We start from the raw sequence: 19,298 nt of genomic DNA, 5'->3' as shown, positions 1-19,298 counted from the left end.
TGAGTCGTACCCCTCCCTGCACTCACGGGTCAGGGAGCTGACGTGCTGCTACCTCCTCATCCGCCATTGCTGTCTGAGGCAGGTTTCTCAACCTGGCATCACGGACACTTGGGGCTGCCCTGTGCACTATAGGGTGTTTAGCGTCCTCCCTGGCCTCTGCTCGTGAGATGGCACTGCCAGGGTGCGACAACCCAAAACGTCTCCAGACGTTGTCACATGTCCCCTGCGGGACCCCTGGGGAGGGGGAGGTGCACTTCCACCCTGGATGTTCACAGGTGAAGGGGTGCTGGCACCTGGGAGGGAAAGCCCCCGGGAGCCAGGGAGCCCAGGCAGAAGCACCTGAGATGCTGCGCTTGTGGATAAGCCGGAGGGGGTGCTGCTGGCCCTGACCCAGGCTTGAGTGGGGAGTCCCTCCCCACCCTGTCTCCTTCCTGCCTCCCATTCATCGTGCTCACTGCTATCCTCCCCTAAAGCCCCACTAAGCTCCAGCCACGTACCTGCTCACACGGGTCCATCCATCGGCCCCATGGTCTGGGATGGGAGGGCCCAAGCTGAGCTGTTGTCAGGACCCCCTGGGACCACGTTTAAAGAGAAAAATACAGATTCGTGTGTTTAACCACAGCCAATCTGGTGTAGGGACCGGAAGTCTTCGTTAGCATTCTTTTTTTAAAAAAAGATTTTTTTTAGAGCAGTTTCAGGTTCACAGCAAAATTGAAGGAAAGGTACAGAGACTTCCCCTATAGCCCCCATCCCCACACGTGCACAGCCCCCCCATTATCCATATCCCACACGAGATGGTACATTTGTTACAACTGAGGAACCTCCATCGATACATCATTATCACCCAGGGTCCCTAGTTTACATCAGGATTGACTCTTGGTGTACAGTTTATGGCTTTGGACAAATGTGTATGACATGTATCCATCGTCACAGTATCTTTATGTAGAGTACTTTCACTGCCCTAAAAATCCTCTGTGCTCTGCCTGTTCATCCTTCCCCTCCCCTCAGCTCCTGGCAACCACTGATCTTCTTACCGTCTCCATAAATTTGCTTTTTGCAGAATGTCATACAGTTAGAATCATACAGTATGGAATTATTATTATTAATTGTTAAAAAGAAGCTCCCAGGACTGGTCACATACTTTGTGAGACCCAGTGCAAAACGGAAACATGGGACTACTTGTTAAAAATGCATTAAAGGGGACTTCCCTGGTGGTCCAGTGGTTAAGACTCTGCCCTCCCACTGCAGAGGGCACCGGGTTCGATCCCTGGTCAGGGTAAGATCCCACATGCCATACAGCGTGGGCAAAAAAAAAAAAAGTGCATTAAGGATTTCAAGGCAGTGACTGCAGAGCATTAAACCAAGCACGAGCCCTCGTATGTGTGGGCTCCTGGGTGATTGCCCAGGTCACATGCCCATGAGGCTGGCCCTGCAAGCGACCTGGGTATAGATATCTGTTGTTGTCTATACACATATGAATGCTTCTCATCTGTACCTTGAAAGTCCAGTGCTTTAGTGCAGGGATGCACACCTGCCACAGTCCAGCTCCAGCCTCACCTCCAGCTGCCGCCTGTATACACACACACACAGAGACACACAGGTATACATACAGACATATACACACACAGAGATACAGGCACGCAACACACACAGATACACATACAGACGTATACACACACAGAGAGACACACAGGCACACAACACACACACACACACACACACACATGACCTGTGGTCCAGCCAGCTTGGCTCTCGCACACCCCCCTTTTCTCCAGAGATACCTTGTTTTCTGGCCTCTGCTTTCCCCCAGCTGGTCTCCCTTCCCTGTCTCTTCAGTCCTCACTCTAGTTTAATCCTTCCACCCCCCTGGAAACCAGAGTTTAGAAAAACATAATTTACTTTTTATTACTAGATCGTACTTTTCAGAATGGGTTTAGATTCACAGAAACATTGACTAGGTGGCACACAGAGCTCCCATACGCACTGTAGCCGGGCTCCCCTGTTAACCTCTTACATTAGTTTGGTGCATTTGCTATAGTTAAGGAACCCATGTTGATGCATTATTATTATGAACTGAAGTCAATAATTGACCCAGATTTTCTTGGTTTTTACCCAGTGTCTTTCTTCTGCTCCAGGACCCCTTCCAGGACATCATATGACATTTAGTCATCACGTCTCCTTGGGCACATCTTGCCTGTGGGTTTCTTAGGCTCTGCTTGTTTCTGATGACCTTGACAGTCAACCAGCTTTTTTTTTTTTTTTTTTTAATAAATAAATTTATTTATTTATTTTTGGCTGCGTTGGGTCTTCGTTGCTGCGCGCAGGTTTTCTCTAGTTGGCAGTGAGCGGGGGCTACTCTTCGTTGCAGTGTGCGGGCTTCTCATGGCGGTGGCTTCTCTTGTTGCAGAGCACGGGTTCTAGGCGCGTGGGCTTCAGTAGTTGTGGCGCACGGGCTTAGTTGCTCCGCAGCATGTGGGATCTTCCCCGACCAGGGCTCGAACCCGTGTGCCCTGCATTGGCAGGCGGATTCTTAACCACTGCGCCACCAGGGAAGCCCCTCAGCCAGCTTTTGACGGAGCGTTTGTACATAATCCTCTCCCACTGTTGCTTCGTCTATCTCAACCTTACCTGTTTCAAACTCCAACTCGAATCCCACACCCTCTGAACCTGGACGCAGGTGGTCAGGATCGCTAGGTCCTCAGCCTGGAGCGCCCTGTGGCCTCTGGGGCTTTCGACAAGTGCACACCACCCCTTTCTGGTGCCTGGCACAAAGCCTGTGGTTTCCCTTCTTGCATGGAAACTAGATTATGAGAGCCTTTTCGGAGTTAGGATTTTAAATTTTTTTGGTTCTTCCTCAGAACCTAGTTAGGGACTCTTTTAAAGATGACACTTGGGTCCAAAAGCAGACTTCTTATTTCCCCTTGATGTGAGGTTAGGGATTTGGGCTCAACCTTTGGCTCCAGGGTTGGGCCTGTAGGCTGGGGAAGTGTAGGAGTGCTGGTCTGTGAGCCAGGTTTTCGAGCGGGACTGAAAATGAGCAGCCTGCAAGGGAGTCGGTCATTGTCAAAGGGAAGGAAATGGGGTTCTCCTTGGACAGCGCTTTCCAGCAGAGCCCTGCTTTGTCAGGCATTACACGTGCAGCGGATCGGGGTGCATCCCAGTGACCCTGAATTCCCAGGAGAAGAATCTGTGAGGCCCATAGTCTTGATTCCTGGGCTGGAAGAGGGACCGCCCACCGGCTTCCCCTTCAGCGCTGGGTCTTCTCTCCCAGGTCCCACCCCTACCAGCCATCGTGGGAGGGGGGGGTCCTTGCAGTTTCTCCTGCAGCCCATGTCTGGCCTCCAAGGGTGGGCAACTCCTGCCGTGTTGGCCTCACCAGCTGTGACCTGGGACAGGGCCTCCGTCCTTCCTCACTGCAATGGCTGACGGGCGCTGCCCGCGAGATACTTCCGCTCAGCACTGGCCTCTCCTGCCCAGGGCTTTCTCTGCCCCAGGAGTGTGTGCAGCTCACTGCAGAGTCAAAGCCCCTCACCTTCCATTGCAGGTGGATATATAGCCCAGCCTCCTCGCACCCAGGAAGCACCACGCTGAGCTGTGTTCACGCAGCGCCCCGGGGGCCCAGCGGGTGTGAGCCCCAGAGGCCCACAGCTCCGTGTTTTGGCCCCTTTCCATCCCTGCCTCACTTCCCGCCCCGCTTCAGGTGGTTCCTGGGGTCACTTCTCAGACGAACCACTTGCATTCAAGTCCTTGACTCAGGATCTGCTCCCGGGGGGCCCCAGAATATGACAGAGGACGAGAGAGTGTGCACCTGGTAGGCTGTCGGGGGTCCAGCAGCGCAAGGCACCTGTGGCACCTGGCACAGCAGGTGTGTCCTCAGCCTCGCCTCTTCCTGCCGCCACTCATTGGTTTAAGGAGCCACTGGTCTCAGACACCCCCTCCCTCCTCTGCATCGAGCTTCGGGTCTGGCCTTTGTTCTCGAAAACCTTGACTGTGGTGCTCAGGACACTTGCTTCTGTCTGCAGACTCCACTGCTGAGTTCATTTCCTCTCTCCCTTGTCTGCCTGGTTCACTTAACTTTTCTTCGCCTGGGTTTGGAATCTTAAAACAGCCTGTGGTTGTTTTTTAAAAAAAAAAAAGTAGGAAAGATGACACAGCACAAACACTGGGTTTGTGCTGGTGTGTTTGTTCCTTGAGTGTGCATGAAAGAGGCTGCACTTACCTTGTGCTATTTCCGTCCGGAGCTGGAGGCCGGAGGAAATGGGGCAACCGGGGAAGGTCTTGAAAAATGAGTCTCCCGTCCTGGGCGTCTCGCCCGCCCACCTCCACGATGCCAGATGCCGGCAGCTGCCCAGCCACGTGGGATTTCCCATCTCAGAGCTCCATGGTGCTCCCCACAAGGCCTGGTTGTTCTGGGGCAGCCCCGGGGACCTTCATGTTTCACCTCCGAGCACTGAAATCCCCAGCGCGGCTCACTTCTCATCGTTTGGTTTCTGTATGGAGCCCACCCAGGGTGAACAGAATGCCAGGTCTCCAGGGTTCTGGAAAATTCTGGGGCCCAAACCTTGGGATCTTAAGTAAGGAGGAGTAACAGTTGGGTCCCAAAGTAAATTTGAGATTGACTTTCTTCCCAGCCGCAGCCCCCTGCCTGTCTGCGTCCTGTTGGTTTCTCCTGACAGGTGCAGACCAAGGAGCTGACCTTGACAGGGTGCTGAGGGCATAGAAATGGAGGAGGTGAAGCCCAGGCAGCCGGGCAGCCTCCAGCTGGGGGTTGGCTGGGGGAGGTTTGGCCACCCTGTGATTACCTAGCCAGGACCTGTGGAAGGTGGGGAGCGTGGAGGTGCCTGGGGACGGACCAGTGTGTGTGACCAGGCAGCCTAGTGCCCGTGACCTGGGAGGGGCTCCCGGTGGGTACAGGGTGGATGGTGGGCAGAGGCCCAGGGCACTGGAGGCAAATGCATCTCTGGAAGCACCTGAGTCAGTAGAAAAAACATTCACTCTTCCTTTTTAATAACACAAACTACAGAGAATGACATCAGAAAACCTCCTTGGCTGATAGAAACTCCAAAGATACCAGCACATTCATTCAGAGGTCTTCTATTTGAGACCTACTGTGTGCTATGTTGTTTGCTAGGTGCTGGGACTCCGACGGAGGTGAGCAAAGTAGGACTGGTTCTGGCCGATAAGGAGCTTAAAATGTGTTGGGGAAAGAGGAAAACCCAAAGAACCACATGAACACATTTAAACTCTAGCCTGAGTGCTGGAAAGGAGAGGCTGCGAGGATGTATAATGAGGACCTACCCATCAGGGTGTCAGTGGAAGCTTCCCTGAGGAGCTGCAGGGTGCCCAGGGACGACAGAGGCGAAAGGACAGGGAACAGTCTTCCAGGCAGTGGGAACAGCATGTACCAAGGCCTGGAGTGGGCCAGAGTCTGGTATAGATGGCAGCCTGAAAGGAGGCTGGAGTGGCTGGCCCTGGGGGGCAGGTGGAAGGACAGTGGAGTGAGAGGAGGTGTCGGGGAGGGAGGGGGGCCAGACCACCCAGAGCCTATAGGGAGGGTGACTAAATGCCCCCATGTGCCCACCTGGAATTAATAATGGCCTCCTTCCTCTCCCCAGAGTCTCCCAGTTTGGACCGGCAGTTACATCATCTCCCTTATCATGGAACACATTAGTGAATTTTGGCTTTTTTATCCTAAGACCTAATAAAGGGTTTAGGGCAGGGCAGTTAGCTGTTCAGAATCGGGGTTCTGACAGCCTAGCCGGCTGCTGGGGACAGACGGAGTGGGGGAGGAGGAGGGTGGAAGGAAGGCTCTGAGGTTCCTCCAGGTGGCTGCTCTCCCTCCACCCCGGGAGCGTTTGGAAGCTTCCCTGAGCCTCAGTCTCCCACCTGTGCAAGGGGACAACAGCACCTGCCTGCCTCTCAGGTATCGTAGGGTTCGGTGGGCCATCTCCACGCCAGACCTGTTCTATGATCATTGCCTCTCGAATGAGAGTCAGAACGATGTGGTTGTGAGTGAATCTGCTGCACCCTGGAGCCTTCAGCCTTGAGTCTTCAGCTCTGTGCCGGCATCTCGACTGTCCCATCCCAGCTGATGCATTCTTAGAACAGTCCTCATCGTTACCCCCACATTACAAACAAAAGAACCTGAAGGACAGAGGTTGGCTTGCCCTGGGTCACTCCACAGGGATTTGATTTCGGCTTTCCTAGGACCCAAAGCCTTGTGTCGTCATGCATACATCCCTGACCCCCCAAAGTGTGACCCAAGGGCCACCCTGGCGACGTCATCACAAAGAGGCTCCTGGGCTCCACTTAGACCTCCTGACTGTTGCCTCCTGCTGGGAGCTGCATCCCATTTTTAGGTGCCGACTTGATCCCTTTCCCCTCCTGCCCCTGTGACCTGCTTTCACACACGAGTTGGAAAGCCTCTGCAAGCGCACTCCATGGCTGGAGGAGACATTTCCTTGCAGCAGGATTTCTCAGAACCTTTAACGAGCCAGTGTGCATTATGAAATCTCTCAAGAAGCAGTGATCACGTGATGCTTCCTGATCTTACTTGAATACAGAGCCTTTGTGATTTTCAGCCGTGTCATTTTACCCCCTTGGACATCTTATTCATGGGAGGCAGGTTTTTTTTTTAATTAATTAATTAATTAATTTTTGCCTGTGTTGGGTCTTTGTTGCTGCACATGGGCTTTCTCTAGTTGTGGCGAGCGGGGGCTACTCTTCGTTGTGATGCGCGGGCTTCTCATTGCGGTGGCTTCTCTTGTCGTGGAGCACGGGCTCTAGACACGTGGGCTTCTGTAGTTGTGCTGTGCGGGCTCAGTAGTTTTGGCACGCGGGTTCTAGACTGCAGGCTCAGTAGTTGTGGGGCACGGGCTTCGTTGCTCCGCGGCATGTGGCATCTCCCCCGACCAGGGCTCGAACCCGTGTCGCCTGCATTGGCAGGCAGATTCTTAACCACTGCGCCACCAGGGAAGCCCGGGAAGCAGTTTTTGAGACCTTGGTAAACTCCAAATCCTTCCTCTTGCAGACGGACAGGTTGAGCCCCAGGCCTTAACGGCTGCTGATTTGCTCTCTGACTCCAGTGACACAGGCCTCTTGGACCCTGGACAGGGGTGTTCTTGACCCTTCTGTGAATGCCCAGGTGGAGGATGGGGAAGGGAAGAGAGGAGGGAGAGACAGACAGACAGACAGGCAGATAGATGGTCCTGGGGCAGGGATGCTGTGGGCTGGTGACTCGGGCTCTGGCTGCGGGAGGAGAATATTGTGCTTCTTTGTGTATTTTTCCACCTTTCTCCCCAAATGACTTAATTTTAGTCTTCCTGGACAGGCGCAGCCTTAAAAAAAAAAAAAGTGTTTAAAAAAAGCCTTGGACCTCTCTGACTTCACCTTCCCGCCCCGGGGACACCAGGGACTGTCTGGGTGACTTGGAAGAAGGTGGGGCATTCCCTGAAGCCCCAGGTGGGGTGCGGGGACCTGGGCTGGGTCCTCCCTGACCCGGGAGCCTCATGACAGCCACGCCCTACTTCCTCTGCCGGCTCCTTTGATCTCCTTCCCGGCTTCCCTGCAGGGCTGGTGTTTGCAGGCTGGGCTGCCTCCAGGTGCACAGCGGGCTGCTGGCTTCCCAGCCTGACTCAGCCTTAGCAGCGCCATGAATGCCCCGCTCCGTGACATCATGTTAGCCTGGGAAAGCTCTGGCTTCTCCATCACTCGCTGCCTTCTGAGGAATGTTCTCGAGGCCCAGAAGCGGTTTGCAACATGCAGGGTTTTAAAATAAAATGTCCAGCCATGCAGTTTCCCAAAGAGCCACAGGGTGAGGGTCAGAGCAGGGGTGAGGGAGAGTTTGCCCAAAGCCAGTATTTTCCACTCCCTGGTTAAAACTCTTGCCAGCCTCTCAGTTCTCCCAGCATCTGAACCTTCCCGTGGCCAGGACGCCCTGCAGTTCCGTGCCGCCGCACGCCTCTGTGCTCACCAAGTACCTGCACCCCCTCCACGGTAGCCTCTCTCATGAGGCTTTGCGAATTCTGTTCCCTCTGCTGCAATGCCCTTCCTGCCCTGTTGGCTGCATCGGCCTTGCTCACCCCTCTGGCCTCCCTCAGGAGACACTTCCCTGGACAGCCTCGCCCCCCGCCCCGCCCCCTCGCCCAATCCAGTGCTTTGCTCTGTCTTGGTCACGCAGAGGGCACTTCCCCTCCTCCACTCCACTTAGTCAGTGTTTACTTGCCCTCACTATGGGATGCATTCATGGCCCATGCACCCAGAGCTCCGTCTGTGGCTGCCTTTGTACCTCTGGTTCCCAGCAGAACTCCTGAGACATAGGAGGTGTTCAGAGTGTGTTTCAGGAGGGAAATTCTTAAGTTCTTCTGGCTGCTGTAACAAATTACCGCGAACTTAGTAGCTTAACACAAATTTGTTATCTTTTAGTTCTGGAGGTCAGAAGTCTGAAATGGGTCTCGCTGGGCTAAGAAGGAGATGTCCCCAGGGCTACCTTCCTTCTGCAGGCTCTACGGACAATCTGTTTCCCTGACTTTTTTTTTTTTTTTTTGCGGTACGCGGACCTCTCACTGCTGTGGCCTCTCCCGTTGCGGAGCACAGGCTCCGGACGCGCAGGCTCAGCGGCCATGGCTCACGGGCCCAGCCGCTCCGCGGCATGTGGGATCTTCCCGGAATGGGGCACGAACCCGCGTCCCCTGCATCGGCAGGTGGACTCTCAACCACTGCGCCACCAGGGAAGCCCTGTTTCCCTGACTTTTCCAGCTTCTAGAGGCACCTGAATCCCTCGGCTGGTGGCCCCCGCCAGCAGTCACATCACTCGGCCCTCTGCTCTGTCTGACATCTCCTTCTCTGACCCTCCCGTCACCTTCTTTCACTTATGAGGACCCTTGTAAAATTACACGGGGCCCACCTGGATAATCCAGGGTCATCTCCCATCTCAAAAATCCTTGATGTAATCCCTTTTGCCATGTAATCCACGGGTTCTGGGGATTAGATGTGGGTGTCTTTGAGGGGGGTATCGTTCCGCACACCCCGTAATCTCAAGTTCTTTTCCCTTTTTCTAATGGCGTTGGGGGGAACCTTGGCACTGGGCCAGCCGCATTCTCTCTTGGATCCTCTCCACCTCCTCTAACCTCAGGGAGGGATTCTTGGCTGGGGGCACCGATGTGAAGAATGGGCCCATGTGCTTCCTGTCACTTCCGGTCGGGGGCCGGCCGGTCACTAGCTGAGGATGCTGTCTTAACTCCCCTGCAGCTCAGTTGTGTCATCTATGAAGTAGGGGCTGTAATTATGTCTACCTGGTTGGAAGAGGAATGATTAGGTGAGAGAACGTCACTCAAGAGCTTGGCGCACAGTGGGTGCCCAGGATACGGAGCTGGGGTGCTGATGCCCCCTGCCACCAGCGAGGCCTCCTGGAGAGACCTTGGGTGACTCCGAATGTGGCCATTCCGAACCCCAGCCTGCGTCTGCACCCTGTCGGTGATGGACTGTGTCCGAGGGATCCTGGAGGGAGTCAAGCTAGGTCTCGGCCTCCATCACACTGGCCTAGACTGAGGCCCAGGACTGGGTTCTAATTCCCGTGCAGCCACCAGCGGCCTGTACACCAGACTCTGGTCTTCCGGGCTGAAAATTAAAGCATCTGGAGTGGATTTCCAAGGTCCTTTTTGGCTGTGAGGACCCTGCACTGCTGGGCCCCACTGGCAGGTGGAAGGCGGTGTCCTTCCTACAGCGCTATAGGGTCAGGGGGAAGGAGAGTGAAACTGGATGCTGAGACTGGACAGAGACAGTCCCAGGTGACCAGGCAATGGGCACTGGGTGACCCTGTTGGAATCTGTTTCCCATGGGTCCTGCTCCTGCCTGGAAAACCCCAGGGGTCAGAGGACTCCCCAGGCTTCCAGTCTCAGTCCCGGGGCTGTTTCCCTGGGAGCTGAGTGTATGCAAAGCATTAACAATGTCTCTGAGGCCCTGGTCGGAGCCGGTGGCGTCTTGCGTGGGGTCTTACTGCTCCGGGAGAGGCTCGTGGGCAAAGGCCCTTGAGATCACAGTCTCTAAATAGTCTCTAAGGAGCCAGAGGGCAAAAAAAAAAAAAGGACTTTCCACCTTCCCACGTTGGAGATTTTAAAATACCCACTTTTCCGTTGTGGTTGGACTTTCCAGGGGAAGGTGGGCTGAGATGCTGGAAACTAGGTCAGGTGATGGTGTGGGCTTCCTCCTGCTTCCCCCATGGGTTAGATTTCGGCCGCTCTCATGGTGTCCCTGGGATGAGGAGCCCGCATGCCCCAGCAGCACTGTGTCCCCAGGCCGGTGGTTAAATATTAACGCCCCTTCTGCCACGGAGTTGGGGTCACTGGCGGTTCACGCCTCGCGGACAGCAGGGCTTTGGGGGAGGCTGGGTTTCAGGAGGGGGTGAAGTCTGCCTTCTGGGTCTCCCCCGGCTGCCTGTGTGAGCCTGGAGGAACGGGCAGGACTGTCCCCAGGAAAACATGGAAACAATGTGGACCTCGTACTATCTCACTTCTTTCAGAAATAGATTGTGCTTGCTGACTTGCGACAACATTGATGTGTGTGTAGAGGCGAGAAACAGCCTCGGGGGGGGTGTTGCTGCAACTCCAGAGTACGTGCCTCTAGGCTTTCCACGCATAGGTGTGTTAACCTTAAAGAAATTGTTAGCATCGTGACACCGTGCCCTACATTTTGGGCTTATTCACTCTTTAAAATATAGCTTTATTGGGATCTATTTCACATCCGATCCACTTCAATCTTGCAAAGTGTGTTATCCATTGGTTTTTAGTATATTCAGAGCTGTGCTATTTAAGGTTACCCTATTTAATCTTAGATGATATTCACCACCCCAGAGGAAACTCCATACGCACTGGCAGCCAGCCTCCCCTCATTTTCCCCCATCCTCGGCTACTGGCAGCTACTAATCTCTTCAGTCTCCATGGATTTGCCTGTTCTGGACATTTCATTTAAATGGAATCCTACAATATGTGGTCCTTTGTGTCTGACTTCTTTTACTTAACATAATGATTTCAAAGTTCACCCATGTCGTAGCATGTGTCAGTGCCTCATTCCTTTTTACTGCCAAATAGTATTCCATGGTATGGGCTTACCATGTTTTGTTTATCTGTTCATCACGTGATGGATATATGAGTTGTTTCCATTTTTTTTTTGGCTCTTATGAGTAATGCTGCTATGAACATTCATGTATAGGATTTTCATTTCTCTTGGGTAGTAAAATTATTGGGTCATTTGGTAACTCTATGTTTTACCTCTTAAAAAACTGCTCTTCTGGGCTTCCCTGGTGGCGCAGTGGTTGAGAGTCCACCTGCCGAGGCAGGGGACACGGGTTCGTGCCCCATTCCGGGAAGATCCCACATGCCGCGGAGCGGCTGGGCCCGTGAGCCATGGCCGCTGAGCCTGCGCGTCCGGAGCCTGTGCTCCGCAACGGGAGAGGCCACAACAGTGAGAGGCCCGCGTACCACAAAAAAACAACAACAACAAAAACTGCCGTTCTGTTTTCCAAATTCACTGCACCGTTTCATGTTCCCACCAGCAGTGTCTGAAGGTTCCAGTCCCTCCACATCCTGGCCAATACTTGCTATTGTCTGTGTTTCTGGTTTTAGCTATCCTGCTGGCTGTGAAGTACTAACTTACTGTAGTTCTGATTTGCATTTCCCTAATGGCTCATCATGTTGACCCTCTGTTCATATGTTCACTGGCCATTTGTATATCTTTAAAGAAATGTCTGTTGAAACTGGCCTTATCCATCTTTGGAATCAGTAACATGCTAGCTTTACAATACTGGTTCTTACTTTTCCCTCTTCCATTTTCTCGACCAATTTGTATAAGAAGGAATTCTCTCTTTTTTAAAAAATTTATTTATTTATGTATATATTTTATTTTTGGCTGTGTTGGGTCTTCATTGCTGCACGCCAGCTTTCTCTAGTTGCGGCGAGCGAGGGCTACCCTTTGATGTGGTGCACGGGCTTCTCACTGCGGTGGCTTCTCTTGTTGTGGAGCGCGGGCTCTAGGCGCACGGGCTTCAGTAGTTGTGGTACACGGGCTCAGTAGTTGTGGCTCACGGGCTCTAGAGCGCAAGCTCAGTAGTTGTGGCACACGGGCTTAGTTGTTCCGCGGCATGTGGGATCTTCCCGGACCAGGTCTCGAACCTGTGTCCCCTGCATTGGCAGGCGGATTCTTAACCACTGTGCCACCAGGAAGTCCAGAAGGAATTATCTCTTGATAATATGGCAAATATACAGTATAAAACCATCTGGGTGTGGGGAAAGGCCTTTTATTTCAATTTGTTAGTGCATGTTGGGTGACTCAAATTTTCTATTTCCTTTTTTTTTTAACCAATCTTAGCATATTGTATTTTTCCAGAAATTTGCATACTGTTTTATGACCCTTTTTACTTAATACCGTGTTTCCCTCTTGTCAAGAAGTATGGATTTATATGGTCCTTTGACACAGCTGTGTAGCGCTTGGATACACCCCCTGTTTTTACCCGTCCCTCTCAGTAGATGGTTCGTTTTCAGTTTTTCTGTTCTGAACAGTGTAACTGTTGTTTGGGTTCTATCTCCGTGGTGAACAAACCACCTACAACGCAGTGGCTTAAACAACAATCATTTAATTGCTCAGGAATTTGGGCAGGGCTCAGCTGGGCAGTTTTTCTACTCTTGGTAGCGTCTGCTGTAGTCCCTGAGGAAGCTGAGAGCTTGGCTGGGGCTGGAACACCCTGGACGGCGTGTCTGCTGAGGGCTGGCTTGGCTTTTCTCTCTCTCCCCTCAGAGACCCCCCTCCTCCGCAGCCTCTGCCCCTTCCCCTTCCATGTCATCTCTCCCGCAGAAGAGTCAGGGTTGCCAGTGCAGTGGGCAGCAGAAGCAGATCTGCTAAGCCTCTTGCGTCTTCCTCCTGGACATGGCAGGGCCTCCCTGCCACTGAGTCCACGACAAGTCGGGTGGTCAGTGCAGACGTCAGAGGTGGAGCAGACCTCCCCGACTTATGAGAGAGCTGCATGTGGGGAGGGAGGGGAGGAATTGCTGACGGCCGTATTTGCAGAAAATCTTCCGACTGCGAACACCCGGAGACCCTTGTCTGATGAGTGCTGGCATCTAAGGCGAACGTTGTTTGAGTGGATGTGTGGTCTGTTGTTGCATGGATCTTGGGCAGTCATGTAATGACTGGGCCCAAGACAGATAAAGTTCCCCTCCCAGAATTTCCTACCGTCCAACAGGGAGTGTACACCGGCACTTACATGACTTGTAGTAATTATAGCGTTGCTCCAGGAGCCCTGGGAGTTTGTCACTAGGCTAGTCTTCAGTCGGCTTCCCCAGCTGCTGAAGAAGAGGGCGTTCTCTCCACTTTACAGAGGAGGAAAGTGAGGCTCTGGAATGAGCTAGCTTGCCCTACTTGCCTTCTCTATTCCCTGCTACCTGGACGTCATCCCCCCTCTGGTATTCTCTCTACTCCACACAATGTTGTGACAATAACATGCATCGTGCAGCATTGAACAACCTCCTGGGTCTCTTGTCCCTTGGCCAGAGGGTGAGTTAAGGAGGTGATGGGGCTTAAGTACCAAGTCCTCAGGTCACGCTTCCGGCGCTGTATCCTGGTTCTGTCACTTAGAAGGTTTATCGATGGGCAGTGGGCTTCCCCTCTCTGAACCTCACTTCCCTCATCTATAAAGTGGGAACAATAACCTGACTGTTGGAGATCAGGGAGCTGGTGCGTGGAAAATACCTAGATTCTTAGCAGTGGGAAAGGGGAAGGAGTGCATTTAGGTTCCCCGGGGCTCCCACCCTGAGCCGTTCTGCCTCTGCTGTCACCTGGGCTCGTCAGGGAGGCCAGTATGTTCATGGTAAATAAAAACATCCCAAAGGGCTTGTTGGTTCCTCCCAGTTGTGAGAACCATTGTGTTCGAATAAGGTGCTGGAGGTGGCAGCGAGGCATTCCCACTTTCCCAGCCGTCAGTCCGGACACGGCTGCTGGGTAATTGCTCCCTTGTCCTGTTCACGCGGCCAACCTGGGGCTGGGCTTTCTGTCTCAAAGCAGAGTCTGTGTTAGCATCTCACTCCTCCCGCCTCGACAGGGCTTTCCTGTCCCGATGCCTTCCACGAAGGTTTGGCTCTTCCCAGCAAGCCCGGAACGCACTGCGAGCTAGGACTCAGGAGAGGGAGTCCGCACACGCACACATGTTGATTCATGATGAGTCAACGCGCGCCTGTAACATCTGGCCCGCGGTGTCCTGGCTGTAACAAGAGAACGTGTAGTACCGTTTGGCAAGGCGCTCACTGTTCAAAGGCCCAATTCCATTCCCTAAGTTGCTATTCATTGTTTGACTGTCAGTCAGGGCCTATCCAGATATCTGGTCACACCTTCTGGCAAATAATTTTCCAGCGAAGTTGCCACCCAGGTCTGTGACTTGTGCTGTGCTGTAGAGGCTTCCGACCGGGGCCCTGGGTGCCTGAGCGAGGGAGGGAGTTGTTTGGTTTCGGAGTGGTGCTGCTTCTCTCATCTGTTAATTATCTAGAGCAGCGAACGCGTGCGTTCACAGTCTTGGTAATCTCCACAGCCAGGAAAGCCATCAAGGCAGATTGGAGATGAAGACAGTGGAAATTCTTGTTTGGAAGTTTAAAATCTGTGTGGACGTGCCCCCAAGACAGTTCTGAAACTACCTCTGAAAAGGCACTGGGAAGAAGTAGAAGTAAACGGGTCATGAAAGATTGTCTCATTATTTTAATTCAGTTTGGCCATGAAAGTGAGTGTCCTCAAAATATTCGGTGGCTCTAAAAAGACGTCCTTGCCCCTCTGATGTCTCTGTATTACAGAGGCAGCAAGGGACTGCGGTTTGGCTGGTCAAGAGACCATGCACTGTCTTGTAGTGTGGCTCCGTTCTGCCGGCCGTACGATCAGAAGTCGTATCTCGTTCACATGCGTGGCATAATATAATTCAGCATTTTCTGAATTGGGTTCCGGCGATTACTGAGTATCACTTAAAAAGTGGGATTTTGGGGGGCGTGAGGTGGGGATAACCCCTGTTTCCATCTTGTGGTCCCGGTGATGTTGTCCATCACCGTGGAGTGCTCAGCCCTCCCGTGGCCAAGGGCGGGGCAGGGACTTGACGAGGCCAACTAGATCCTCTGCCCTCAGACGTTTGGATGGAGACGGTCAAAGAGGGAAATACAGCTCAAATTCATTCCCTCACTCCCCAGAGCTGTGCCTTGATGAGACAGCCCTGTACCCTCACACCTGTCTTGGCTCCTGTCTGCTTCTGAGCCTGCTTCTCCAACCTGTGTAGACTTCTCTGAGTGACCTGTTAATCGCCCGGTGCATTTCCACTGGGTTCCGAGTGAAAGTACACTTGAGACACTGGGTAACATTGCCAGTTTGTTTTCTGCATGCATGCCTTCTCTGAGTCTCATACATTTTAATATGCTTGGTAAATGTCTAATGTGTTATGATGCAACAGAGACCTCACCAACTTGGAGGTCTGCAGACCACACAGGAAAGATGAAGAGGTGGTCAGCCCTAGTTTTTAGGAGAGAGAGCGGGGGATGGGGTCAATAGGGAGATCGTGCCTCATCTCAAGGAGCGGGTATCTGCCGCTCGCTTCGGCCGAGGGCTTAGTGAGTTATATACGATGGGTTTAATTCGCCAAAGGCTCTGAAATGATGACAGCTACACTTGAGCAAAGGCAGCGTCCAGAAGACCTTCTCTTCTTGTATGGTTGCAAGCCTCCCAGGGGGCCCGGTGGGCTTCCAGTCCTGCCTCAGCTGTGTGCTAGCAGCGTAACCCTGTGCTAACATCTTTGCCTTTCTGAGCCTCGGTTCTGAGACCCGCACAGGGGTACAGTTAATATTACCCACCTCAGAGAGTTATTGTAGGAACTCAGTGACATGATCTGGGCAGGCAGTGCAACCCGGGGCTTGGCAGGTGGTAAGTGCTCAATCAGTAGTTGATACATCTGATAAGGTGTGAGCAGAGAAAATTCACCTTAATTCCCAGGAAAATTAGATCCCTCCAGGTACGACAGAGACTGTCAGTACCCTGGGGCAGGAGCTGGTTGGGTGCTGTTCATCTTTGTACCCACAGCCTGGTAGAGTGTAGGAGCTCAGATATTCTAACTGACTATCGAAGGACTCAGAATATTTAAACTTTGAATCCTTATAATTAAAAGTGCAAAAGAGACATTAAGATATCTTACATACTAGAATTCTACTACCTAGGAATGTAAAAATCTATCCATCCATCCTTCTGTCCATCCATCCATCCATCCATCCATCCATCCATCCATCCATCCATCTTCCATCTATCCATCCATCAATCTTCTATCCATCCATCAATCTTCTATCCGTCCATCAATCTTCCATCCATCCATCTCTCCATCCATCCATCTCTCCATCCATCCATCCATTTCCATCCATTCATCCTCCATCCACTACAAGGTCAATTGTGGTTTTACCCATTTTGCTACTACAAATCTGAGGAAGAGAGAATTAAAGGACTCCCTCTATTAATGATGTCAGTCTGCATGGGGGTCCACCTCCTAACACGTGGTGGGCTCATGAAGAAGTGGCACAGTGTGGAAATGAGGCGCGTTTGCACTGGTGCTCAGCTGCCTGGGCTCCAACCCCCAGGCTAGCAACTTCCCGGCTAAATGACCTTGGGCATGTCATGGTTTTATCATGGATTCATCGGAGATGATAGTACTCCCGCAGCTTAGGGTTGTGAGAACTGAATGAGAATGTGCGTACCACACTGGGGACAGCGCCTGGCAAGTGGTGAATAAGCCAACGAAAGGGGACTTCTGTTTCCTGAAACTTGTGGCATCATGGAGGCTGTGTAATTGCTGCCTTCCTGTGCTCTGTCTCATTGGCATCCCCCCTAATGAATCTGAAGAGCGCATCGGTCTCGTAGCGGTGCGTCTGTCTCCTGCACGTATCTCTTTACACCTCTTCTGCACTCTGTCTCCCCACCACGGCTGCTACCTGGGGGTCTCCATGGCTGGATCTTGGTCTGATGAACCCACTTTGGGGGGACTGGCAGACCTCCTGCCAGCTCCCCTGCCTCACAAGTTCCTCCTGTCCATCAGTGGCTGGCTGGCTGACGGTGGGCGGGGGGAGACCGAACCATGACCTGCTGACCCGGAGCCTGTGTCTCTCTCCTCTCTTGCAGGGAGTCAGACCTGTTTCTGCTCGACAGCCGCACCCTCTGGGCCTCGGAGGAGGGCTGGCTGGTGTTCGACATCACGGCCACCAGCAACCACTGGGTGGTCAACCCACGGCACAACCTGGGCCTGCAGCTCTCGGTGGAGACTCTGGATGGTAAGTCCACACCAGCACCCCAGCTCGTGCCGGTGCGGCCCGCAGCCGTGGACTCGAGGAGGATCTCGGCAGTCCACGTGCTCGTCTCCATCAGGACCAGGCTTCCCCTGCCCCCTCCCCCATCAGTACTTACTGTCCAGCTTTTTGATCCACAGTGAAAGCAGTCCCTACCTCTTTTGCCTAAGATGATTACACAGTTGGCCAGAGCTGGGTTGGGTGAGGCCTCGTTGCTCACAGCAGCATGGGTGGCCTCCCCCTATTCGAAATGCAGACTCTCTGGCCCGTCCCAGGCCCGCGGCGTCAGAACCTGCACTTTTGCTGAGCCTCCGGGGATGCCCGAACACAGAACGTGCTGATGCAGGCTCCTCAAGCTCAGGACACAGGACATTCTGGGGCGTCCTGGGCATTGTTGGATGTTTAACAGTATCCCTGGCCTCTACCCACTAGATAGATAGATAGCCTCTTCCACTTGTGACACCCAAAAAATGTCTCCAGACGTTGCCAAGTGTCCCATGCGGGCACAGTTGCCCCAGTTAAGGACCACCACACTGATACGAGGCATTACCGTCTTCCAAGAGATTGGACGTGGTGCCGAGTCCCAGATACTTGGAGAATGCGCTGTCCGCCCGCCCTCCCCCAGCCCCTCGCCCTCACCCCACGCCCATCTTTTCTGAGAAAGGCAGACAGGAGAGCACGTACGGGACTAGGGTGGGCCCGGCTGTGCCGATTTCTCCTTCCCCAAAGCGTATTTCTTATTAAGTGGGGATGCCTTTAGGGTGTGGGTAACTTCTTCCTTACACCAGTTTACAGAAGAATTATTTTAGGATAGGTAATACATGTGCCTGGTTCAAAATTCAAAAGTTACAGCCGTGTGCAACAGTGAGTAGTTTCCCTCTGACCTCCTTCCTCCAGCTGCTGAGTTCCACCTCCCAGCGGCAGCTATCTCCATGTTATTGGGTGTCTTTCTGATCGGAGATGCCTTCTGGGTATCTAAGCAATTACATATAGATTCTGCTGTCCTTTTTTTTTCCTCCCACAAATACTATCATAGTATATACAGTGTTCTTCACTTTGCTTTTTTCACCGGACAACGTATCTCGGAGGTTGGTCTTTTTTCCACTGTTACAGAACTTCCTTAGTCTTTAGAGGCTGTTGTGTTTTTGTATACATGTGGAGTGGATGCAGCTCTGCCGCTCACCCGCTGTGTGACTTTTTGGACAACTTCGCTAACGTCCCAGAGCCTCCACTCCTCGCCTCCAACCCTTGGGTAATAAGAGAGCCTGGGTTATTGGGTTGTTCTGAGAATGAGTGAGTTAATACAGGAAGAGTTTTAAAAATAATGCCCTAAGGTACAAAGGAATTCCTTGGGACTCTTGTGAAAATGCAGATTCTGTTTCAGCAGGTCTGGGACGGATGGGAGGCTGTGGTCCAAACAGCCCCCAAGTGATGCAGAGGCTGCTGGTCCCTGGACAGTCCTTTGAGTAGTGAGGGCTGAGAACAGGACCCGGCTCATAATACACATGCCCTAAATGAGAGGAGGAGTTGTTGTCGTTGTTTTTGTTGTTTTACTACCACCAAGAGTAACTCATCCAGTCCACCGGGATGGACGTCTAGGGTTTTTCCATCTTCCGCTCCTATAAACAGGGCTGCAGTGGAGAACCTCAGCGCACGTGTCCTTGGACACTTGAGTAGGTGTAGGTCTAGGAACAATTCCTGAAAGTGGCATGTCTGTAGTTTTTTTTTTTTTTTAATATTTTATTTATTTGTTTAGGCGGCACACAGGATCTTTTAGTTGCGGGACACAGGCTCTTCGTTATGGCACGTGTGTGGGATCTAATTCCCCGACCAGGGATCGAACCCGGGCCCCCTGCTTTGGGAGCGCGGAGTCTTACCCACTGGACCCCCAGGGAAGTCCCTGTTTGTAGTTTTGATCGGTATTGCCAATTTACCCTCTGGAGAGGTCTGTCCATTTGC

The 19,298-nt window shown here is 52.7% G+C and overlaps 1 protein-coding gene across 1 annotated transcript in view; it reads left to right on the top strand.

Annotated features, from left to right (window-relative positions):
• Window positions 1-19,298, top strand: part of BMP7 (bone morphogenetic protein 7) — an 89,398-nt gene that overhangs the window by 43,217 nt on the left and 26,883 nt on the right. Inside the window, exon 3 of the mRNA XM_030841706.2 lies at window positions 17,176-17,324. Coding sequence (XP_030697566.1) covers window positions 17,176-17,324 — 149 coding nt within the window. The remainder of the gene's footprint in view (window positions 1-17,175; window positions 17,325-19,298) is intronic.

Source organism: Globicephala melas, chromosome 15 (genome assembly GCF_963455315.2).
Source record: "Globicephala melas chromosome 15, mGloMel1.2, whole genome shotgun sequence".
NCBI classification, from domain to species: Eukaryota; Metazoa; Chordata; class Mammalia; order Artiodactyla; family Delphinidae; genus Globicephala; species Globicephala melas.
The sequence above is the reverse complement of the archived record's forward strand: the minus strand, read 5'-3'. Positions and strand labels throughout refer to the sequence as shown.